At 43.9% G+C, this 24,541-nt stretch overlaps 1 protein-coding gene and 1 non-coding gene across 6 annotated transcripts in view; both read left to right on the plus strand.

Annotated features, from left to right (window-relative positions):
* TP53BP1 (tumor protein p53 binding protein 1) overlaps positions 1-24,541 on the plus strand; it is a 170,256-nt gene that overhangs the window by 82,910 nt on the left and 62,805 nt on the right. For all 5 annotated transcript variants that reach the window (XM_077474294.1, XM_077474293.1, XM_077474295.1 and 2 more), the window contains exons 4-8: positions 770-857; positions 3,682-3,755; positions 13,283-13,408; positions 15,165-15,237; positions 16,134-16,309. In XM_077474294.1, the coding sequence (XP_077330420.1) occupies positions 770-857; positions 3,682-3,755; positions 13,283-13,408; positions 15,165-15,237; positions 16,134-16,309 (537 nt within the window). The remainder of the gene's footprint in view (positions 1-769; positions 858-3,681; positions 3,756-13,282; positions 13,409-15,164; positions 15,238-16,133; positions 16,310-24,541) is intronic.
* LOC143965202 (small nucleolar RNA SNORA35) lies at positions 7,867-7,990 on the plus strand. Its single transcript, XR_013271585.1, has one exon. It is a non-coding gene; the product is annotated as a small nucleolar RNA SNORA35 (small nucleolar RNA).

Genomic DNA, 24,541 nt, shown 5'->3' on the forward strand with positions numbered 1-24,541 from the left:
GAAAACATTTAAAATATAACTTGTGCAGTTTTTGTATAAAAATTAGACATGTGCACTGACAAAAAAAGTGTTTAATTTTTTTGTTTCATTATTTTTATTTTTTAATTTTTTTGTTGCTTTTTTCGAAAATTCAGAAATTCGAAAAATAAGAAAAAATCTGTAAAATTCAAAATGACTAATGGCAAACTATTGAATTATAGATATTAAAATTTCCTTTCAAACTTGGCTGTTTATGAACATAATGAATAAAAATGTATCTGAAGTTACGAATTATCTGAAATAACGAATGCCGCAGCTAAACAAATGGAATGGGACAAATTAATAATAATTAATAGGTTTTATTATTGCGGTTATTGTTGTTATTATTTATTATTATTATTATTAGATCATTGCGTTCCATTCATTTAGATACGGCATTCGTTATTTCAGATAATTTGTAACGTCAGATAAATTCGTACTCGTTCCGTTCACTAACAGCCAAAATTGAAAGGAAATTCCAATACCTATAATTTAATATTTATTAGTTTGGTTATTTCAGTATTTTCGTATTTTCATTCTTTTGAATGTTCAGATTTTCATTCTTCTTTTTGGATTTTTGAATTTCTGAATTTTTCAAGTTCTGAATTTTCTGAATTTTGGAAATTGAAAAATTCAGAAATTAACCAATTTTGTTAAAATTCATTAAACGAATTCAGAACTAAACGGTTTGCACATGTCTAAAAAAAAAAAAATAGCCCAATTAATAAATGCTTGTTTGTTGTTGTATTAGATTCAGGGGAACCGATGAACACACCAGGAGGGGATGCTGCTTTTAGCCAAGTGATTGAAAGAATTCCATGCCCAGCCAACACACTCAGGTAATCTGGCTTTCTGTAAGGAACTACATGCGTCGTTGAAGTGCATATTTGTGAACCGTTTCTTCTGCCACACGATTTGTATTTGTTTAATCCGCCTAGTGATCCAGATCGGATCCTAAGTGGCATAGCCTAATTGGTGATATCACGTTTCTCCACTGCGTTTAAAATGTAACCCTGTATTTTTGTTTGCTTCTTTCCCCCCATCATCCCCATACACATTGTTGTGGTCAGTGATGCTTTTGTCGAGGTGCAGCAAAACTTGCACCTTCAGACTTACTCCATAGAAGTGAATAGGGCTGAGTTGCCGCCATGTTTAATGGATGCGGTTGTCGCGTGAAGGATTTCAGTCTCCTTTCAAACAAATGTGCAGGAGGCAGTATAAGGTCCCTGCCTATGGCCCACCCCTCTAAGCCGTTTCACTCCATATGGATTGATTGATGGAATCATACCAGACGGTGCAATCACAGGGGCACGTGACTGCTATGCATGTCTGTGTTTTTTTCCAGGCATGGTTACTCACAGGTGTTGGTTGCATCCTCTGCAAGCATTGTCTATTGAAGTCTATTGGGACAGAGAGCCGCTGTGTCCCAGTATGACGCGCGCGTCCCCGAACTCACACTGTGCAGCCGCATGTCCCAGTAGACTTCTATGGACTGCTGGCACAGGAATGTATGCAACACATTTGTGTCTGGAAAACACAGACCTGCACAAGGCACTCGGTCAAGCACTCCGTGTGACTGGACCCTATGATTAAGCCCTATAATATAAGGGTGAAATGGGTTAGTGGAGGTGAGGCCACAGGCAGGGACTCTTAGCAAGCCAGATTGATGTCACTCCATATAGATTTATTCCACAATGTGCAGCCTATTCATGGACTATTGCTATGTGTATACAGAGTGGGGTCACGTGCTTAGGCTATGCGCCTGATCCCCCCTGTGAACCATTGGGGAATTAGGCCCCTTTCACACAGACGGACTGTTCGGGTCCCCCTGTCAGGTTTTTTTTTTTTTTTTTTTTTAACGTGGACCTGAATGGACGCTCCATGCAGGTCTATGGAGCGATGTGCGTCAGTGGTGACCGTGTCCGCTGAAATCCGATCCGCTAAAATCAGACGTATGGCGATACGTTCGCATCCGTCCCATCGGATGAGATCTGATGAAAATGGACATGTGGTTTGTTTTCGTCCGATCTCTCCATAGGAATCAGCAGCACTCTGACAGGCCCCTGCCCGTTCAGTGAGCGGAGACCGACCTGTCATGCACCGGCTCAGCGGAGAGAAGTCCTGCTGAGAAGTCACTCACTACTTGTAGTGTTAAGTAGGAGGTTCTGTGTCCTATAGTCACATTGTTGGGTTTGGTGTCGGTAAGAATAGCAGCCAGGGAATCGCATGATCAGCGACTTACTTTTTTGTTACACCGATTCAGAGTGGCCACGTTGTCATGGTTTTACAAAGAGGCTAATTTTTGGGGGGGAATAAAAAAAACAAAAAAAAAAACGATCATATAATAAATGAAGCATACAGTTTTTCCTCCCCATGTACTTCTAGTGCAAAATATGTTCTATTTTTCTAGGTATATTCCCTTCACACCCCCCCAAACCCCCCCCCCCCCCCCCAACGAGCTTGGATCATCATAGTTAGTCAACTTCTTTTTTTATTTATTTTTTACACAACCATTTTTATTGATTTTAATTTGTTTCATACAAGTGTACTTTAACCACTTCAGCCCCGGAAGATTTTCCCCCTTAATGACCAAGCCATTTTTTGCGATACGGCACTGCGTCACTTTAACTGACAGTTATCAGTGGTCATGCGATGTTATACCCGAACAAAATGTACATACTTTTTTCCCACAAATAGTTTTCTTTTGGTGGTATCTGATCACCTATGCGGCTTTTATTTTTTTCAGTATAAAGAAAATAAAAAAAGTGTAAATTTTTGAAAAAGGAATTTTTTATTTTTGCTATAATGACCTCAAAAATGTTTTAAAAAAAATAAATAAAAATGTCTTCCTCAGTTTAGGCCAATATGTATTTTTCTACATATTTTTGGTAAATAAAATCGCAATAAGCGTATATTGATTGGTTTGTGCAAAAGTTATAACGTCTACAAAATAGAGAATATTTTTATGGCATTATTTTATTTTTTGCTAGTAATGGAGGGAATCTGCAATTTTTTTTATCGGGACTGTGACATTGGGGCGGACAGATCGGACACTTTTGACACACTTTTTTTTTTTTTGGGGGGACCATTCACATTTATTCAGCGATCAGAGCAATAAAAATGCACTGATTACTGTATAAATGTCGCTGGCAGGGAAGGTGTAAATAGGGGGGTGGTCAAGGGGTTAACTGTGTTCCCTCGTGAGTGTTTCTAACTGGGGGGAGGGGAGTGGACTGACTGGGGGAGGAGACATTTGCAATTACTATGAACAGCAGATCTGTCAGAACAAAGATTTGTGTGTTTACACACACACAAATCCCCATTCTAGCTTTCATGCATGGGATCGCGGGTGGCCACCAGTGATTGCGCCCGCCGGCCACACGCATTGGGTCCCCCGCCATGCAGCGCGCCTGCTATGGCTCTTAAAGGAGCCGATGTACGGGTATGTCGTTTCATGGGAACAAACCATTTTACCATCGTAAATGTGCTTGAGCCGGTTGGCAAGTGGTTAATAGCAGTTGATGGAAAAAGTAAGATTGTACTTTACCGTGATTCTAGTCCTTTGTCTGCAGTAGTGTTTTGTTGACCTTGAACTGGTTAATTTAAGAATATGATGTTGGTGTTTTATAAAAATTTTTTTTTTTTTTTTTTTGTCACTTTCAGTAATTTTAACTGTGATGAAAGTATTGAACCCGAAGAAGCCGCCAACTGCTCCACGCAGTCACTTGAAGCTGAAGGTATAATGTCTAAAGAGATATGTTATGTTTTAGAGCTGAGATTTTTATATACTCATTACAACACAGGATTTAGAATTCTCAGAAAATTTGCAACCAAAATACTGGATGGGTCATGAAATTGCTCCCATTCGCAGACAGAGGAAACAAAGTGCGATTTCTGGTATTTGGCAAACTTGTTAAACGAGAAGTATAGCGCCAAAGCTGGTTTGGCTGTACTTCTGTGGATTGCAGGGGTGCTGAAGCCCGCTTTCAGCCGACGTCACAGAGCCGGTCCAAGCTGGGGCAAGATCGCAACATAGTCGGGATCTGCCCACAATCCTCAACCAGCACCCGGCTCAGCCTCTGGGCGAGCTGCTGAGATGCCGAGCTGGCCACTTCTGCCCCCTCCACAGCCCAGCACTCCAGTGGGCAGACAGCAGTGACTGACAGTCACCAGCTCTCTGCTCACAGGACCCTGAGAACCGAGTGATCAACGGCCTTTGATCACTCGGTTCTCAGTCTTAGAGATGGTGGGGGACAGATGCAGCATTGGACTGTGCTGCATGCACCTAGGTAAGAATGATTTTTATATGGGACCAAGCTGGCCCAAACAAACTATTTTCATTACTAAATGATGTGAATGTGGAGTTGGCATTCACACATACAGTATCTCACAAAAGTGAGTACACCCCTCACATTTTTGTAAATATTTTATTCTATCTTTTCATATGAGAACACTGAAGAAATGACACTTTGGTAGAATGTAAAGTAGTGAGTGTACAGATTGTATAACAGTGTAAATTTGCTGTCCCCTCAAAATAACTCAACGCACAGCCATTAATGTCTAAACCGCTGCCAACAAAAGGGAAAATGTCCAAATTGGCCATTTTCCTTCCCCGGTGTCGTGTAACTCGTTAGTGTTACAAGGTCTCAGGTGTAAATGGGGAATAGAGTTCAATTTGGTGTTATGGCTCTCACTCTCTCTCATACTGGTCACTGGAAGTTCAATGTGGCACCTCATGGCAAAGAACTAGGAGGATCTGAAAAAAAGAACTGCTGCTCTACATAAAGATTGCCAAGACCCTGAAACTGAGTTGCAGCACGGTGGCCAAGACCATACAGTGGTTTAACAGGACAGGTTTCATCATGGTCGACCAAAGAAGTTGAGTGCACTTGCTCTGCGTTTTATCCAAAGGTTGTCTTTGGGAAATGGATGTATGAGGGCTGCCAGCATTGCTGCAGAGGTTGAAGGGTGGGGGTCAACCTGTTGGTGATTAGACCATACGCCACACACTGCATCAAATTGGTCTGCATGGCTGTTGTCCCAGAAGGAAGCCTCTTCTAAAGATGATGCACAAGAAAGCCTGCAAACAATTTGCTGAAGACAAGCAGACTAAGGACCTGGATTGCTGGAACCATGTCCTGTGGTCTAATGAGACCAAGATAAACGTATTTGGTTCAGATAGTGTCAAGCGTGTGTGGCGGCAACCAGGTGAGGAGTACAAAGACAAGTGTGTCTTGCCAACAGTCCAGCATGGTGGTGGGAGTGTCATGGTCTGGGACACATGAGTGCTGCCGACACTGGGGAGCTACAGTTCATTGGGGAAACCATGAATGCCAACATGTACTTTGACATACTGAAACAGCGCATGTTCCCCTCCCTTCAGAGACTGGGCTGCAGGGCAGTATTCCAACACAACGACCCCAAACACACCTCCAAGATGACCACTGCCTTGCTAAAGAAGCTGAGGGTAAAGGTGATGGACTGGCCAAGCATGTCTCCAGACCTAAACCCTATTGAGCATCTGTGGGACATCCTCAAATCGAAGGTGGAGGAGCGTAAGGTCCCTAACACCCACCAGCTCTGTGATATAGTCATGGAGGAGGAATGGAAGAGGACTCCAGTGGCAACCTGTGAAGCTCTGGGGAACTCCATGCCCAAGTGGGTGAAGGCAATGCTGGATAATAATGGTGGCCACACAATTTTTTTTACACTTTGGGCCCAATTTGGACATTTTCACTTAGGGGTGTAATTACTTTTGTTGTCAGCAGTTTAAATATTAATGGCTGTGTGTGTTATTTTGAGGGGACAGCAAATTTGCACCGTTATACAAGCTGTACACTCACTACTTTACATTATAGCAAAGGGGTAATTTCTTCAGTGTTGTTACATGAAAAGATATAATAAAATATTTACAAAAATGTGAGTGGTGTACTCACTTTTGTGAGCTACTGTACGGCCTGCTCTGCGTGCCATGGGCTGGCCGTTCAAGCGGCCGAAGATACGAAACCCAGAAAGACAGACTGGGTGGATGTGCTGGGGGAGCCGAGACAGTGCTGCACTGCAGGCAAGTCCGTTTGCAGAGAGAAGTCTGAGCATACTAGCACATTATGACTAAAACCTGCAGGGGGACCATATTTGTTTACTTATTTTTTAAACTTTACTACCACTTAATGTAAGGGAGATCACTGGTGAAAGTGCGGCTGTTGTACAAGTTTCATATATATGGGACTTGGGCAGGCCATAGACCGTTAGAATCTCGGCTGGTTCAACAGGAACCTGCCGAGATTAAAATCATGTTTCATGGGCTGAATATACCTAAGTTGATCAACTTTGATACAACCAGCCTGCCGGATCTTAAATGAGGTTATTGCTAGCGGTTGATATAGCTTCTAGCAGTAATCACTGTCATCTTGGGTGAATACAGTGGCTTGGCGGGAAAGATTGCCCTGTCAACACCTGTGGTTGCAGGAAAGAAATTTGCTCCGTGCATGGCCTGCATTACAGTGCACTGACAGTACATTACCTTGTGTTGGTAATAAGAGCGGGACCATTGTAAAGTAATGGACATTTGGAAAATAATGAACAGCATAAAGGGTGCGAGGATGTAACAAATGGAGGAAACACATTAGGATAGAAAGTGGTGTGACTGGGTGGGGGGGCACAGTACCCATTGTGAGAAGTAGCCCGATGCTCCAAATATCAGGGAATATAGGATACTGTATATATTGTGTGATATTGCTGCCCATTAAGTGGTTTCATTCCATAACCAATTCCTTCATGGTTGGTGTGCTATGGGATTTCCAGTGTCTTGGTATTGTCGCTCTTGATGAAAAAGCAAAGGAGATGCCCAATACTGAGCTTGGGGGTTACAGTGAGTGCCTGTTCTGTCACTTGTCTACCTAGGTCCTGTTCCCAATCAGTAATATAATAAAGGTTTGTGAGGGAACATCAAGTCTTGAGAGTATTTGTTGGCCCAAAAAAAAAAAAAACCTGTTTTACAAATTTTTTATATCTATTTTTTTTTTTTTTTTTTTTTTTTTGTTACTTTTTGAGCTTTTTTTTTTTTTTTTTTTATAATCGCCATAATACGAGTGAAAGAGAAGTACAGTAAAACAAAACAAAGAAATTCAAAATAAACTCGATCCACTAATAAAGCTCAAACGAAAATAAATGAAATCTGAATCTTTCTGCTCAGGGTCCTCCTTACATCAGAGGGAAGCAGTGGAGACTTCACATCAGCTGTTGGGGGAGAAAGGGGGGCATAGATTGTGTACATCAAATTAATTGTTGTGTTTTGGGTTTGGAAGACCCCTGGTATAGAGCAATGAAATAAAATTAGAAGGTACAGTTTCTTGAAGACACAGCCATTCAAAAAATTATAAGTCTTTAAGTAGCCTTCTTTTCTTTTACAAGTATAAAACCACTTTAGCTGGGAAGTATTGGAGCCAGTGCTCCAGGTAGGTATCCATTCCCCCAGTGAGGGTTGAACGTTTTTGTGGGATCTTATTGAGAGCTTCGTGCAGTGGAGATGGGGCACTGCTGCTTGAGCTGGTCTATTCAGAGGAGCCACCCTCAGCCTGGCTTTTGGAGTGCTGTTTCTGCATTGCATGTTACGATACTAGCCTGGAAGTGACCTTTTGGGTACTGGTTCCAGGTAGGTCCCTTTTCAGACTCCATTCTGCTAAAAAGTGGCTGTATAGTGCTTTCCAGGTTAAGTACAAAGAACACTAGTGGATTGGGGTTAAACCTATGACACTGAGCATTTGACATTATCCACTGGGTGGAGTGTGGCACCACTGCTGCTTCTACTTTGCAAAGAGTCCTAAGGAACTTCAATCCTTAGTCCTTCGGCACTGCCAAGGCCCCCCTGTCTTGTGGCTCCGGGGGTTTAATTCAGTGCCAGAATAATCCCCTTCTTGCAGAAAGGCCAGCCTCATCTGTGGGCTGATCTTTCCGAAAGTTGGGAACAAATTTTATCTGCGGGAAGATGGAAAATCCAAATTTATGTGAATTCAGGAACGATGTCCCTTAAAGTGCAACTCCAACCTTGTTTTTTTAGAGTAAGAGGTTAGAACCTCTGCCAGCTTCTGATGGTTAATCTGTTGGGTTAAAAGTTTACTGGGCCTGGAAGAAGAGGGGATGAAATATCGCTGCTAAAGTCTCCCAAGAAGTGGCGATTTCAGCTCCGGGGGGGGGGAGGGGCCCACTAGATGCCAACAGTGCCAGTGCTGGCAAGAGCCGCTCGTACTGACAGCTTTAACCACTTGTGGACTGCCCCCCCCCCCCCCCCCCGAGAGCCACACATATTGCACACACTTCCCCTGATTGGGAGGAAACTACCAATAAGTGAGTTTATAACGAGGCTCATCTATGGGCACCATACAGAAGAGATTTACTGCATCTGATGACATCACTGTGCATGTGCTCTGAAGGAACAGCGACTCCTGAACGCATGTGCAGAGAGTGACATCATCACCGGCTCGGCAATTCATAGTGCTGAAGATGGAAGTGCCTTCAGTGGTGACAGAGAGCTTTGTTTTCAGGCTAGTATGGCATAATGTGCTAGTAGGCCATGCACCTCCCCCATACATCTGATGTAAACTGCCCAGAGATCTATTTATAGTTTTTACTACCATTTTAACCCCTTCCCAGCCAGTGTATAATATTATCACTGTTGGTGTCAGATCCCCCCGCCATTATAACTTGCTGACACATCCAAATAATTGTCCCACAATTTGTAGCCTCCACACCTCTTATGTCAATGCTTATTAGGATTATTTTTTAACCCAACAACATTCATATTTGCCTAAAATTATGAAGGTTTTTTTTTTTTTTTTGTACTGTATGTTTTATAACAGAAAATAAAAATGTTATTCAAACTCAATCCTCAGTCCTTCCCTACTGCCTGCCTACAGTGACTTTGGTCACCTCTCGTTATCTGACCCTCATCTGCTACCAGTTGTTTGAGTTTTGTGACACTCACGCTACTAACTGTTCCACGGTTTCTTGCATTACATCGTCTCATGCTCAGCCTAGAATCACGTTGCCCTCTGCTCCTAGAATCTCTCCCATCTTCTAAACCTTCCCCAGCTTATTTGCTTTTGGGCGGCTCCTCTACCCTCTCGGCTAAGGTTTTTACTAGTCAGGAAAGACTTCATGGCCAAAAACCATTTATTTGCCGGCAGCATAGGCCATGAGTGTTCGCATGCCTTCACCTGCAGGTTATCTGACCTGCTTGTGGCCTCAAAGCCAATAGCCACTCAGACGCCTTTTCTGAGTCATTTAAGGCCTTATCAGATAGGCTTGCCTCCAAAGCGTTGGAGTCTTCTGCTATTACTCCCAAACTAAGGGGGACCATTTTGTTCTTATTGTTGTGGACCCTATCTTGGGTCTTTTAGAACTTCAAAGAAGGCAAAGACTCTCCCGGTATTCCTGTACAGAGTATGGAAACACCCTGGCATGCCCTATTTTTGAAGTCTGACTTTGTGAGAGAACGGGTCAAACCGCACCTGGAGCTACCTCAATTACATAGGTCACTAGGCACCTTTTAAAATTCTTGTTGGTTTCCACCATGGAAAAAGTTAAGTGATATTAAAGGTTATGTCAACTTTTGTTTGTTTTTTAAAACAAACATGTCATACTTGCCTCCTCCTGTGCAGCTGGTTTTGCACAGAGTGGCCCTGATTCTCCTCTTCTGGGGTCCCTCGGCGGCACTCCTGGCTGCTCCTCCTTCTCGAGTGCCCCATCGGAGAAGCACTCTCCCTCGGTGCACCCGTGTGGGCATGCTTCCCTGTCCTGCGTCCATTGACACAGACAGCCGGGCTCGGCTCCACCCCGACTCCCACGTCATTGGATTTGGAGCCAATGGCTGCGCTGCTATCAGTCTCTCCAATCGGGATCCAAGATGCCGGCTGGCGCAGGTGTGCTCGTCCCCGGCGCAGGAACAGTCAGGCAAGTAAAAGGGGGGGCTCTGGGGGACTGATCCACTACAAGAGGTTTTTCATCTCAAAGCATAGAATGCCTTGAGGTGAAAAACCGCAAGAGTTTAAAAACCTTTTAAAGCAGAGGTCTGCCCACCACTGCAAAAGTTAAGTCAGCAGCTGCACATACTGCAGCTGCTAACTTTTAATAATCGGACACTTTCCTGTCCTGGAGTCCAGCGATGTCGGCATCGCAGCTGATGTTTCCATCAGCTACCGGGTGCATGCCGCCTCCATTGCGAGTAAGGGAACCCAGCAGTGTAGCCTCAGTGCTTCATCCCGGGAACCCTACTGCGCATGTGAGAGGCTCCGCTCCTTTCTCCTACTGTCCCAGTGGCCAGGGAAGGAGGAGGGAGCCCCAGTGATGACGCAAATACCTGTGGCTGAGGCTCCCTGAAGTGGGGATAGGCTACCTGTGAAAAACGGATATCCTCTCCGCCCTCCCTTCCAAATGTGGCACCGGAAGGGGGAAGGAGTACAACGAGTGGGAGGTTCCACTTTTGGGTGGAACGCCGCTGTAAGTGTATTTTTTATTTGTGTGTGGGTTTTTTATTTATTTTAGTTTTTTATACTTTCCTGCTCTGTGCAATATCTTTGCACAGGGCAACCTCTATTCTCTTCTTCTGTAGTCCTCCGCCAGTGCTCCTGGCTCTCACCAAAACCCCCCCCCCCCCCCCCCCCCCCCCCCCCCCCCCCCCCCTGCTATGAGGGGCACTGGTGTGTGCTGGCTCCTGATTACGCTCTATGGGCCTATAACGCACATAGCACACGCATAACACAGTGGGCGTGGCTTGGCCTCGCCCACTGCTCTCTCCTCATTGGCTCACTGGCTGTGATTGACAGCAGCGGGAGCCAATGCTGCTGTCAATCACAGCCAGTGAGCCAATCCCATTGCTGTCTCAGCCAATGAGGAGAGAGAGACCCAGGAGAGCCGAGGCTCCCTTGCTGATCGCTGAATCGAGAGTGGACTCAGGTGAGTATTGGGGGGGGCTGTGGGGGGAGAAGCGCACAGATTTAAAAAAAAAAAAAAATTTTACCAATAAAATACTTTGCACAAGACATACAGTATGCAGCTGTTCTATGTATCATATTCTTATCTTCAAAGAATTTGGCTTCTGTGCCAACTGTCATGAACAATAAGTGTTCTGCCGCTATGATTGGCTATTTTCAGGGACATAGAACAAGGTGCCCTTTACTTGCATATGCCCCTTATCTCAAATTACTGTAACATCTAGTATTGCATTTTTGGTGATGTCCATGGAAAGACATTGAAAGCAAAACAAACTGACGTGCTCTGTACAGCTGGATTGTTTTAATATAGACAGTGTAAAAAGAAAGTAAATAGACATTGTGAATGTTGGCAATATTTGAAAAAGAACTGCTAACCAATGGTCCACAAATGGTTTCAGTCTTTGCAGATGTCACCAAGCTATGGAGTGGAGTAACGTCCTTACAGGATGTCTCCAACTTGCAAGCTGACCTTAATGCACTGTTTAATTGCACAACTATGTGGCAGATGCATACAACTGGGGGAATCAATGGTGGAGCAGGGTCTGGGTGTTCTGGTAGATCATAAACCTAAAGAGCAGTATAGACTCCAGAGAGAGAGAGAATTTTGCCCCTGTACAAACCATTAGTAAGACCTCATGCGGAAAATGTATTTCAGTTTTTGGCACCAGTTTACAAAAAAGGATATCGGAACTGGAGAAAGTGCAGAGAAGGGGAAACAAACTGATAAGAGGCATGGAGGAGCTTCGTTATCAGAAAAGATTATAGGAACTGAATTTATTCTCTCTTGAGGAGTGAACTTGGCGTTTTTGAGTTTTTCAATTTAAGGTCATCACAGAGGACAGGGGGGCAAGCTTTGTCTGGAGGAAAAGAGTTAATCTCCCAATACGGAAAGTTATCTTCACAGTAAGAGCTGTGAAAATGTGGAATAGATTACCTCAAGAGCTAGTTCTGGCCAGTTCAGTATATTACTTTAAAAAGGCCTGGATTATTTCCTAAATGTACATAATATAACTGGATACTAATATTTATAGGTAAAGTAATCCAGGAAATATCCGATTGCCTTTTGGGGAGGATCAGGGAGGAATTTTTTCCCTTGCTGGAGCAAATTGGATCATGCTTTGCTTGGGTTTTTTGTCTTCCTTTGGATCGACTGTGGGTATATGGGATTGTGTATAAAAGATTGTATGATTTATTTTTTTCCCTTTTTTATTGGTTGAACTGGATGGACTTGTGTCTTTTCAACCAGACTAACTATGTAACTACTGCCCTGGCCAAAAGTTTTCAGCATGACACAAATGTATTATTTTTCAAAAAGTCTGCCCAAGAAAGTCCAGCAAGTGCCAGCACCGTCTCCTACAGCTGATTCTGATCGCGGGAACCACCAATGCAGATCTTGCTCAGGAATGGCAGCAGGCAGGTGTGAGTGCTTCTACATGCACAGTGAGGAGAAGACTTTTGGAGTTTGGCCAGGTGTCAAGAAGGGCAGCAAAGAAGCCACGTCAGGGACGGACTGATATTCTGCAAAAGGTACAGGGATTGGACTGCTGTGGACTGGGGTAAAATAATTTTCTCTGAATCCTCTGTCCGATTGTTTGGGGCATCTGGAAAAAACCTTGTCCAGAGAAGAAAAGGTGAGCGCTACCATCAGTCCTGTGTCATGCCAACAGTAAAGCACCTGGAGACCACTCATGTGTGGTGTTGCTTCTCAGCCAAGGTAGTGGGCTCACTCACAATTTTGCCTAGGACACAGCCATGAATAAAGAATGGTACAAAAACATCCACCAAGAGGGACTTCTCCCAACCATCCAAGAACAGTTTGGTGAGGAACAATGCCTTTTCCAGCATGATGGAGCACTTTGCTAGAAGGCAAAAGTAATAACGAAGTGGCTTGGGGAACAAAACGGTGAACATTTTGGGTCCATGGCCAGGAAACTCGCCAGACCTTAATCCCATTGTGGTCAATCCTCATTAATGTCATTTTCAATAAAAGCCTTTGACATGTATGAAATATTTTGTAACTATACTTCAGTATATCATAGTAACATCTGACAAAAAGATCTAAAAACACTGAAGCAGCAGACTTTGGGAAAATAACATTTGCGTCTTTATCAAAACTTTTGGCCATGGCTGTATATGCAACATACAGAGTAAAATATTACGGGATCAAATGTGCAAAGTGGTTAGGGAATTATTCAAATTCACAGCGACAATTGGTTATAAGGAGGGGGAGGAAGATGAATACTTGTGTAACCAATTTTTTATTTTATTTTTAGACTTTGGAACATTTGGGGCACTGGAGCTATCACAGAGCCAGGATATAGATAGCCAACCCTCAAGAGCGGATGATGAAAGTAGCGTACCACACCCTAAACCTCAGACACTTGAATGTATCCAAGAAGGTATTTTACTTTTTTTCTTTTTTCCTTTCATACTCGGGCTTGCATGTTACCTGGAACATTAGGTGTAAGCTGTAAATAATTTTTGCTGTAGAGGTATTGCACAGAAAGGGCAAAGATAGGACAAAGGACTAATGAACAGTTTCTGTAGGCTCCCTGCAGTTAAACCTTTTTGTTATTACTGATGTACTATATCTTGTTCTTAACTATGTCTCTGCGTGAAAGCAAATATCTTGGGAGAGTATCGGAATTTTCTTCCCCATGTCAAAGCTGCCATAATTGATGGACTGATTATAAGAATCAGCAGAAGTACAAATCCACAGAATGGTCAGAAGTGGGGGGGTCTGTGCATTGCAAGTTCCTAGTTACAGCTTTCTCTCCAGCAATTCCTCTCGTTTGTCAGCCACAAAGTAGTAAGATGCCAGTGTGGAGTGTTACTAGACAGACTGCATTTGCATGCAGACCACCCTAAGCAATGCCCATATGTTAAGCTGAGCCGTTAAGATTAAAATGATATGAATGAAAAGGTTGTCCAGAGAGAGGCTGGATAAATGCAAGAAAAGACTAGATAAAGACTGGATGTTCTTCAGACAGGAAATAGGGCATGGTCATACTGCTGTTTCTAATGCACACTCTGAGATGCTCAGTCTGCAGTGAAATCAGACTAAGGATTTTCATTAAAGACTAGCCAGTACAACTAGGGTTGCACTGATACTGATGTCGGTGCAAATACTCCATACCCGAAACCGATACCTTTGCTGAAGCCTTGTCATAGTGACTTCAGCCTGGGTTCACACAGGAGTGTTAAGGGAAACGGCATATGTTTAGGACAGGAATCGCACTGCATTCCTGTTCTAATCGCATGCACTTCTTTGCAGTGCGATTTGAGCCCATTTATTTTGTATGGGCTCCAATCACACAGCAAAGGTATCAGTACTTTTAGTGTATCTAAACTGTACAAGACTGAAAGTGGTGCTGGAGTACAGCTTTATGCATAGACACAGAGAAATCTGGGTAAATTGAAAGACCCTTTACACTGTTTATCGTTATTTTGGACTGGCTGTTAATTAATCCCCCCCCCCCCCCAAGTGTTAGAGGGAGTAAACCCTGATGGGTTTTACTCCCCCCCCCCCTTTTTTTTTTCCTCCCCTGCAAACTAAAAGCATAATGGGCTAGTGCATCGCATACTAGCCCATTATGTGGGACTTGCCTGCACACAAAGCCTGCATTGTCCCTGCTGGTGGCCGCATCCATCTTTGCCCCTCCTTCCTTCCGGGTCTGCGAACTCCGGCTCTGTGACTGGCCAGGGTCGCATGATGTCACTACCGCACATGCACGCGGGAGCCGCCAGTCGCGGCACTTGCTAGTGAAGAAACGGCACAGAGGGTCGTTTCTGCACAGCGCCTGCACCGTTGGCGCAAGTGTATATGGTGAATCTCCTAAACTGTGCAGGTTTATGAAATATTTACAGTACCTACAGGTAAGCCTTTATTATAGGCTTACCTGTAGGTATAAGTGGTGTAACAGGGTTTACAACCATTTTAAGACTGATTTTGATGTTATGACCATCATTCTGTGTTCCAGAGTAGCACATTATTGAACCCTACATAGCTTTTTAAATATAACCTTCTTAAATACATAAATTATTTGGTGTATGCTTTGCTGAGATCCCGGGTTATGTAAAAACCTGTGGCTTTGCTTGTGTGTTAAGTTTTGTGTGACTTGAAAGTTTCCATAATGTGTTACTTATCTACTACAGAGCCTGATGAAGATGGCGCTGAAACACATGAAAAAGAGAATGTTACAGTTCACATGGAAGAAGACACAAAACGGTAATATTTTTTAACGTCTAGAATATGGCTAGTGTGGTTTTGGGTCAATTGTGAAATAGAAATGAATAGGCCAAACAATGATGCCATCACGGATGAAATACTAACTATATACTAAATGGAGGATTCACAATATATAGTCTTGCCTGTCTACCTCCCGCTCCAATGCATTTCATCCCACTAATACTCCATACACATGATTTGGAATTTTGGTCGGAAAAAGCTCTGTTGGTTTTCCCGGTGGAATTCCAAAGGGATTTCGCTCAAGCTGTCTTGCATACACACGGTCACACCAAATTCTGACGTCAAGAACGCGATGACATACGACAGGACTAGAAAAGGGAAGTTCAATAGCCAGTAGCTTCCGTCTCATAGTTGAATCTGAGCATGCGTGAGTTTTTGCGTGTCGGAATTGCATACACAGCCAGCAGTCCTGCAATGGAAATGGAGATTTCTGTTAGAAACTTTTTCCATCTGAAAAATTGAGAACCTGCTCTCAATCTTTTGCTGGCGGAAATTTGGCCAGCAAAAATCCAATGGAGCATACACAGACTAAAAGCTCTCATCGGTCTTTTGCTGGCTGAAATTTCCGACTGTGTGTACGTGGCATAAGAGCTTAATCATGGTCTCCATAGTGTCCATTTGTGAAGTAGAAATTAACAGACTGTGTTGCATACTAGCACATTTATGAAAGAGGGGTGTGTCCCTTCCCTCCAATCAGCTCTCAGAGCTCACTGATGAATCTTCAGCTCTCCACCAGTCACTTCACTGGGTATATCGAAGGGTTTACAACCACTTTAATTTTTTTTTTTTTTTTTTTGCAGTGATGTCTTTTGTTCTTGCTTTACTTCCTGTGACCAGGAGATCTGTGTCTTATCACATTCTTACTTTTCTTTTAGAAATCAAGAAACTGGAATTGGAAAAACTTCTTGTAATGTAGATGAGAAAAACACATCCACTGCCTTAGAGGACCAGCTGAAAGAATCCAATGTAGCAGAGCCATTATGCTCAAAGACTGATGAAGAGATGGAAGCCGCAGATCTCGCCTCCAGTCAAGATCTATTCGGACAAGCTGGTAACACGTCATACTTTTTTGATACCTGAACAAACAGTAATGTGTTCATTGTTGAATATAACATTTTAGCCTGATGTCATGCCTCTAGTCTGTAAATATATAATAATTTTTTGTAGACTATTCCTCCAATGAAAGCATTGTATCACTGTAGTTATACCAATTCCTTTATCTAATTATTACTTTTGTTTTATGCATCATTTGAAGATAATTTTTGATTTCCTTCAGTTTAGAGTCAATCTTATATTTTTTTAATCTTCTTGTGGGCGTAGCTGATGGTTTGTTTCCCCTGATTGGCTGATTGCTGGACTGCTGACCTGGTTCATGAAGTACATGCCTTGCCACATCAAGGCCACCATCAGTTTTTACCTTTTTTTTATTTTTACTCCTATTCTTTTAACAATTTTTTTTTTTTTTTTCACTTTTCCTATTACAAGGAATGTGAACATCCCTTGTAATAGAAAAAAAAAACATGGCAGGACCTCTTAATTAAAAGATCTGGGGTCAAGAAGACCTCAGATCTCATATTTGCACTAAAATGCAATAAAAAAAGTTGTTTACAGTATGGGGAAGATGGCCTCCACTCATCTCCATACCATTGTAGGGCGGAAGCGACGTCAAAACTTTGCTTCCGCCCTACAATGGTATGGAGATGAGTGGAGGCCATCTTCCCCATACTCGTCTCCATACCCAGTAAGGGAGAGGATCCGATCGCCTCTGCTGAAGGCTTTGGTAAGCGGCGGAGTGCAGCGGGAGGGAGGTGATCTTGCAGTGAATCTGCCTCAGAAACCACCATTATCGGAAACCTGACCACCGGCCAAAGAAGAGGATAACTGGGTTATGGCAGCTAGCTGCTGCCATAACAATAATATTCCTCTTCAAATTTATGACGTATATCGGCGTGCGGCGGTCCGGAGGTGGTTGTAAATCCTCACATATATCCAGTGAAGTGACTGGCATCAGGTGATACAAAGATTAAACAAATACTCCTACATAAATTATACCAGTTTATCTGCAGTCTTCGCTACAGCCATTCAAAGTCCAGAATTTATAAAGCTTTTCTGAGCTGTAAGAAAAAAAGGTGAGGAGAACTGAAGTTGCTCTCTGCAGAGCTCAGTGAGAGCAGATTGAAGCAAGGCAGCAGCCATAAATGAGACTTTGTGTATACTTGTCACAATTGAGAGCACTACCAGGGGATATGCTTTGTTCATATTTCATGTCTGAGGTTTACAACTACTGTAATAGGCCACTGCATGTTACTGACTAATTGGCAGAAGATATGAAGCAGCCAAAAGAGAGAATATTAATGACCATGTGCAAATTCCAGAAATGTTCAAATTGCTGGAATCTGGCACATCCGAGACCAAGAAGGGTGAAGCGGGGTTTGGAGGAGAGCCTCTTTGGGAGTCCCTAATGGACAGTGTCACACTTGAGGAATTGCATGTGACTGCTAGGTGCTGGGACTCTCCTGGCTTGAAGAGACCAAAGTGTCTTTGACATGTTGTTGTTGTTGTGTTTTTTTTTATTTTTTTTTATTTTTTGGGGGGGGGGGGGGCGCAAAATTATGAAACATTCTGATAAAAAAATAAATAAATCAAATGCTGCCACTGTGCCACCCGCCCAGCATTTACCTCATCTTGATGGGGGATCAGGCAGCGGGTCCAGGGTGGTGAGCTGTGGGTTGAAAAGCAGGTGGTGATGGCGGCTCCTGTGTCCTCCCATTTGTCTTGTCTTTTCTGCAAGGCGTCCAATCACAGTGCCAGTGCCTTCAGCCACTCAGGGGATGGGTATTAGACCCACGCCTCCTGATTGGCTGAGAGGCAATTCAGCGTTAGATAAGCCAATATTCATTCGCTTTTCTAACACTCCTGGGTGGGCTTGTAGTGCAATGCTCTGTGCCACCAGTCCACCTTTTTTGAAGCCTATTAAAGCCTATTTCTCCAATCGGGTGATTAAAAAAAACACCCCGCTGCTGGAATAAAAGGTCCGGGTGCCTGACTAAGGTGTGGTGATGATTCATGCTGCGCATGAATCTATCCATACTACACAGAGGGGGCAGTGCCCCTAATGGATGCGCTGCCACTGACTCAGCCCAAGACCACCAGGACCTTTCTGGTGCACATGTTTACCATGGTACTTTTACAGGGACTTGAAGAACCCGGACTAAGTGCTCAGTCCTCCTCAGAAGCTCTGCATCCTATACCCATTTAGTAGACTACTCCTGCTAGGCAGGGGATCAAACTGCCATTTAATCTGATCCTGTAATTATCAAGTGATTCAAGCTCATGCTTGCAGGCTTGAGCTATTATGTGCTGGTTCACCAGTCGCTTTTCTCATATGGGTCTTCTGTCTGTGAACATGAGGAGAAAACTCATGGCTGCAGAACTGGTATGTAAAAAGCATCTGCTTTGCTTGCCCTGCTTTGAGTGAAAGCATATCTAAAGAGTGGCCCTGAACACCCTCATCGAGGATACCGGGGGGAAAAAAAAGAGTACCCATCTGTCTCAACAGAAACCTAGGTGCTGGGAAGCCCCACCCCTGCTTGAAGGCCAGGAAAATTCCCTATGTTACTTCCAAGCCTCAGATCTCCAAACTCAAGCCTGGCAATCGGTCAGCCTGCAGCAAACCTTGGATCCTCAAGCCTTTCAGACAAGTCTTCCTCAACTTGAAAGGAGGGGGGGGGGGTGTTGGGCATCTGTTAGGTTTTTCTGCACAGTTTGATCAACCAGCATATCAGATGCTTGGGTAAGGAAGGTGGCTTACAGGGGTTACAAGCTAGAGTTCTGCCCTCAGTCTCCTCTTCAGTTTGTTTTCAAATCTGCCCGTATCACTGCACAGTTTAGAAGATTTTCATGCTGCCCTCTCAGGGCTTCTGTAGCAAGGAATTATAGCCCAGTACCTGTCGCAGAACGCTTCAGTCCCCAAACCCAAAGGGGACATCTGCCCTATCATTAAATGATAATAATGGGCTGATGGCGCTACCTCAGACCTATTGTTATATATTTATATCCAACTAATTCTTTCTATTGTTTCCAAATTTAACCAAGTGCCACTACAAATCTGTTATATTCCTTACCCTAAAAAGGGTAAGTGCACACAGATCCTTACTAACGTGAACGAACACTCAATCAAAATCCCAAAGGGATAAAGAAAAATGTGTTAAACCCTAAAAGGCCCCCACAACCACATATAAAATCCAAAGATCCCAAACAATATTCAAACTATATTTTTTGTGATAGTAATTCTTGTGATCTCAAAAAATATATATTACTATACTACATAGCCGACTACCACACACAATATACAAAACCCCTATTCGGGGGAAAAAGTTACACTTATAATCGCACTGCGTTTGTGCAATTCCTGTGCAATTCCTATACCTATGCACAATTTATATTACCACTATACTCCCCGTGGGTGAAAAAATATATTACAATGAAGAAATAAAACCCACCAAAACCATGAAAAATACAAACAATAAAGAAAAAACTAGAAAAAAATAATAAAAATAAAAATAAATAATAAATGTGCGGGGTAATTCCTAACCCCCTTGCGAGTGTGCAAAAACCTGAAAAAAAGTGTAAATAGAATCCAAAACGTATCAATAGGTTTATATATCTATTCATATAAGGTCCACAAAAAGTCTCATAAATGTGCTTTCAACCATGCGATTATTCCTTTTCAAATAACAGGAAGGTGACTTTTGTGATTAAGCCTGCTTTGTATAGTTATATATATGTATTGTCTACACTGCCATACCCCATAAAAATTGCAACCAGTAATATATTATCAATAGAGGTAGGGGGTGATATAGGTACTCACATATACCCCTGTGAGACTGTGACCTGTTCCATAAGCGCGGCCTTTCGTGTACAGTTGATTTATCTGCCCTATCATGTATCTCAAGGACTTAAATGTCCTTCATTTGGGCCCAGAAATTCTACATGGAACCCACCAGTTCTGTCCTAGCATCCCCATTAGGAAGAGTTTCTGGCTTTGTACATCAAAGATGTGTACTTGCATGTCCTCATTTTTCCAGTGCATCAATGGTTTTATTTTTGCTGTGGGCCCCTAGCATTTCCAGTTTGCAACCGTGCCATTTGGCCTAGCTTCTGCACCTCCAGCATTTGCAAAGTTTCTGGCCCATGTGTTGGCCTTGCTATGTTTTCAGGCCATCTCCATTGGAGGACTGCTGGCTGTGGAAAGAACAGTTGGCATAAGTTCTGGCTGACAGTGTGGTGTGAACAGTTCAGACCTGGCAAGGGTTCAGTTGGATCCCAAACCTTCAAAAGGCAGTACTGGAGCCAGTTCATCATTTGGAAAGTTTTTTGGGTCCCATCCTAGATACAACTTATGCCCTGTACACACGAGTGTGGAATTTCCGTCTGAAAAATCTTGGATGGTTTTTTCGGATGGAATTCTGCTCAAGCTTGGCTTGCATACACACGGTCACACAAGTTCTCTGATCTTTCAACTGTCAAGAACGCGGTGACGTAGAACACTATGACGAGCCGAGAAAATTAAGTTCAATGCTTCCGGGCATGCGTAGGAATTTTGCATGTCGGAATTGTTACAGACTATCGGAATATCCAATCTGAACTTTTTCTGTCGGAAAAATAGAGAACCTGCTCTCAATATTTTGCTTTTGGAAATTCCGCCAGCAAAAGTCTAATGGAGCATACACGCGGTTGGAATTTCCGACCAAAAGCTCACATCGGACTTTTGCTGGCGGAATTTCTGATCATGTGTACGGGGCATAAGTCTCTGCTCCCAGACTTGGTGGGAGGAGATAAAGTTTAACCACTTCAATACCAGGCACTTATGCGCCTTCCCGCCCAGACCAATTTTTTGCTTTCATCGCTCTCACACTTTGAATGACAATTACTCAGTCATGCTACACTGTATCCAAACAAAAGTTGTATCGTTTTTTTTCTCACAAATAGAGCTGTCTTTTGGTGTTTAATCACCACTGTGTTTTTTCTTTACATTTTTTGCGATATAAGCGTTAGAGTTTCTATTGTAAAATTTTGCAAATAAGTAATTTTTTTTTATTCGTAAATTTGGACCAAAATTTATACTGCTACACATCTTTGGTAAAACAACCCAAATTAGTTTATATTATTTAGTCTTGTGAAAAGTATAGAGTCTACAAGCCATGGTGCCAATCACTGAAAAATTATCACACCTGATGTACCGAGACCCTAACAAGCCGGAAAAGTACAAATACCCCCCAAATGACCCCTTTTTGGAAAATATACAGTCCAATGTATTTAGTAAGAGGCATGGTGAGTTTTATTTTTTTTTTTTTTTTTTTTTTTTACCCACAATTTTTGGGAAAATTAAGAAATGTGTTCTTTTTTTACGCAAATTTGTCATATTAACAAGTTTATTTCTCACACACAGCATATGCATTCTTGCAACTACACCCCAAAATACATTCTGCTGCTACTCCTGAGTATGGCAATATGTACCACATGTGTGAGACTTTTACACAGCCTGGCTACATACAGAGGCCCAACATTGAAGTAGCACCTTCAGGTGTTCTACAAGCATTAATTGCACATCTCATTTCTCAACCACCTATTACATTTTTGAAGGCCCTGGAGCATCAGGACAATGGAATTGCCCACAAAATGACCCCATTTTGGAAAGCAAGCACCCCAACGTATAATCTGAGGCATAATGAGTATTTGAACAGTTGATTTTTTTTCGATCGTTTTTTGGAAAATGTAGGAAAAAAATGAACACAGTTGTCCATTTATAAGATATTTCTAACACATGCATGTACATAACAAAAATGACACCCAAAATACATCCTGCTACTCCCTCCGAGTATGGTGATACTTTTACACAGCCTGGCCATATACAGAGGCCCAACATCCAAGTAGCGCCAGCGTTCTAGGAGCATAAATTACACACCTAATTTTCTGACTACCGATCACATTTTTGAAGGCCCTTCATATTTCTAACACATAGCAGGTACATACCAAATAACAAAAAAATACCTGTGGTTTTAGAAGTGCAGTGGTCCACAGAGGAGAGCATCAGTCCAGGCAGCAGGCAGGGATGTGGCCAGCGACGGCAAAAGCAATTGTCCAGACGGCAGGCATGAATACTGCCCATAGTTCGTACAGGCAGAGATACTGTCAGCACAGCCAAAGAATTGTTCCAGGTTGCAGGCAGATGTGTCCAGGCAGAAATACTGTCTTTAGTCAGTAGAAGCAGCAGGCAGATGTATGGTCAACACAGCCAAAGTATTGGTCCAAGCAGCAGGAAGAAACATGGTCCATAATATCCTGGGTCCTTTCAGGCAGCCATATGGTCAACACAGCCAAAGTATTGGTCCAGGCAGCAAGAAGGACCATCAAGCTTAGGGCCAGGGGGACAGTGGTAGAGGCTTCTCTCACCAAAATCTCTTTGAAGCCTCTGGCAATCAGACCCTGTTCTGGGAGCACAGAAAACCAAAAACTGGTTTTCTCTTTTGTTCATTGACAGACATAGCGCTCCATTATTCAGAACCATAGGGTTATATCACCCCATACAGGAGTAGGACACTAGGCAGAAAAAAGACTTGGCTATGCCTATGGGGAGTCCTAGGTGATATACACCGTCCTCTCTGCTATAGGCCTTCAGTTTTTTTTCTTCTGCCTAGTCAGGAGTAAAGGCCTAGTTTCCTGCTGGGATCTCTGGTCCTGGCAATTTTTTTGGTTTTGCTTTTTAAGCTACTTCTTTTTTCTCTTGGATTTTTTTCCTGTGAGATTTACAGTCAACTGCCGGACTGGGCGACTGGCTGGAAATGACGATCCAGTGGTCTCCCCAGTCTGGCCAGAGAGTGTGTGCAGACCGCAGCTACACGCTAGGTCAGCCGTGACATAGCCCCACTGGACGGGGGCTGGCCCTGCGAGTTAAACATCTCTCAAGGTCGCAAATGACTGGGTCCCAGCCTGTCTCGCAGCGTTCCTCATGGTCGACGGCCCCCCCCCACTTCAGTGGCTAGGAGGATCTGTCTGGAAGTGTTACCCACGCACTCGCTGGACCGGTAAATAATGGGCCGCCTCCTCTCCTTCCCTGGAGTGGTGTGGGGCGTGGGTATTCCCTGGAGTGGTCGGTCCCTCCTGGGGTTCTCCTCCACAACCCCCTTCCCCGGGTGAGGCCCAGTCCTCTCGCTTGGGTATAAACAGAAAAGTCAGCATCACTACCCATATACCACATAGCTAGCAGAGCTCCCAGGTACTTGATCCACAGTCGCTGGCTGAGTAGAGTAATGTGGAAAAAACGATCCACGCTCAGGTTGTTGCTCTTAAAATTTCTTCATTTTATTGAATAGCCACAGTGAACAAATGCAGTTTTAGTCAGTGTTTCAGCCTATAAGGCCTTAACCCAAAATTAAGACATTTTAAAAGCAACAACCGAAGTGCAGATCATTTTTTCCACATTACTCTGACTTGGGTGTTTGACACTCTCTGTCCACTCCCCTCCCCTCCAGGGTTGTCACTATGGGGGGGGGGGGGGGTTACACCTGGGCACCTGATGGGTGGGCGACCAGGCATATGCAGATCCGCGCCCCCTACGGCAGCCCTCCACTCATTTTACACCGCGGCTTTGCAGCCTACCGAGCACTCGCGGCAGGCGGGCGAAAATTTGGGCAGCATCTTTTTCGGCCTACAGACCGGGCAACGTGCAGGGCAGCCCTAGAGCGGGCGGCAGAGGTCGCCGTTTTACGTTGCGGGCATCCGCCCTTCTTCCTCGGCTCTAGCCTGGTCCGGTCCTGCCATGGACCTGTGCACTCACTGTGGGCAGCCGAAAGTTTAGGCTGTGGCTTTTGCAGCCTACAAGGCCGTGGCCTGCTAGACCGCACGGCTACGCCGGACGACTTCTTCAAGAGGGACAGCACTGTAGGGGCTCTGAGGGCCACCCCCCATTTGAGGGGGTTTATGTGGGCCATCCCTTGGTGCCCCAGTGAGGGACCTTAGTGAATGCCCCCCCCCCCCAGTGAGGGGCCCTAGTGGATGCCCCTTTTGCAGGGTTTCTGTAGGCGCCCCCTGTGCGGGGTTCAATGGTGTCCCCTGTGTGGGGTATCAGTAGGCAGCCCAGTGCGGGGTCTCAGCCGGTGCTCCTTGTGAGGAGCCTGGGTCGGCGCCCCTTAAGCGGTGGAAGTCTGTCGGTGGCCTCCCTGTGTTCTTTGCGTTTTCACAGGTGACGCTTGGGCATATAGGCTAGTAAATGGCTCCTCCT

The sequence above is a fragment of the Lithobates pipiens genome, unplaced genomic scaffold, assembly GCF_037356315.1.
Source record: "Lithobates pipiens isolate NorthernLeopardFrog02 unplaced genomic scaffold, aLitPip1_a1.2 Scaffold_8, whole genome shotgun sequence".
Lineage (NCBI taxonomy): Eukaryota > Metazoa > Chordata > Amphibia > Anura > Ranidae > Lithobates > Lithobates pipiens.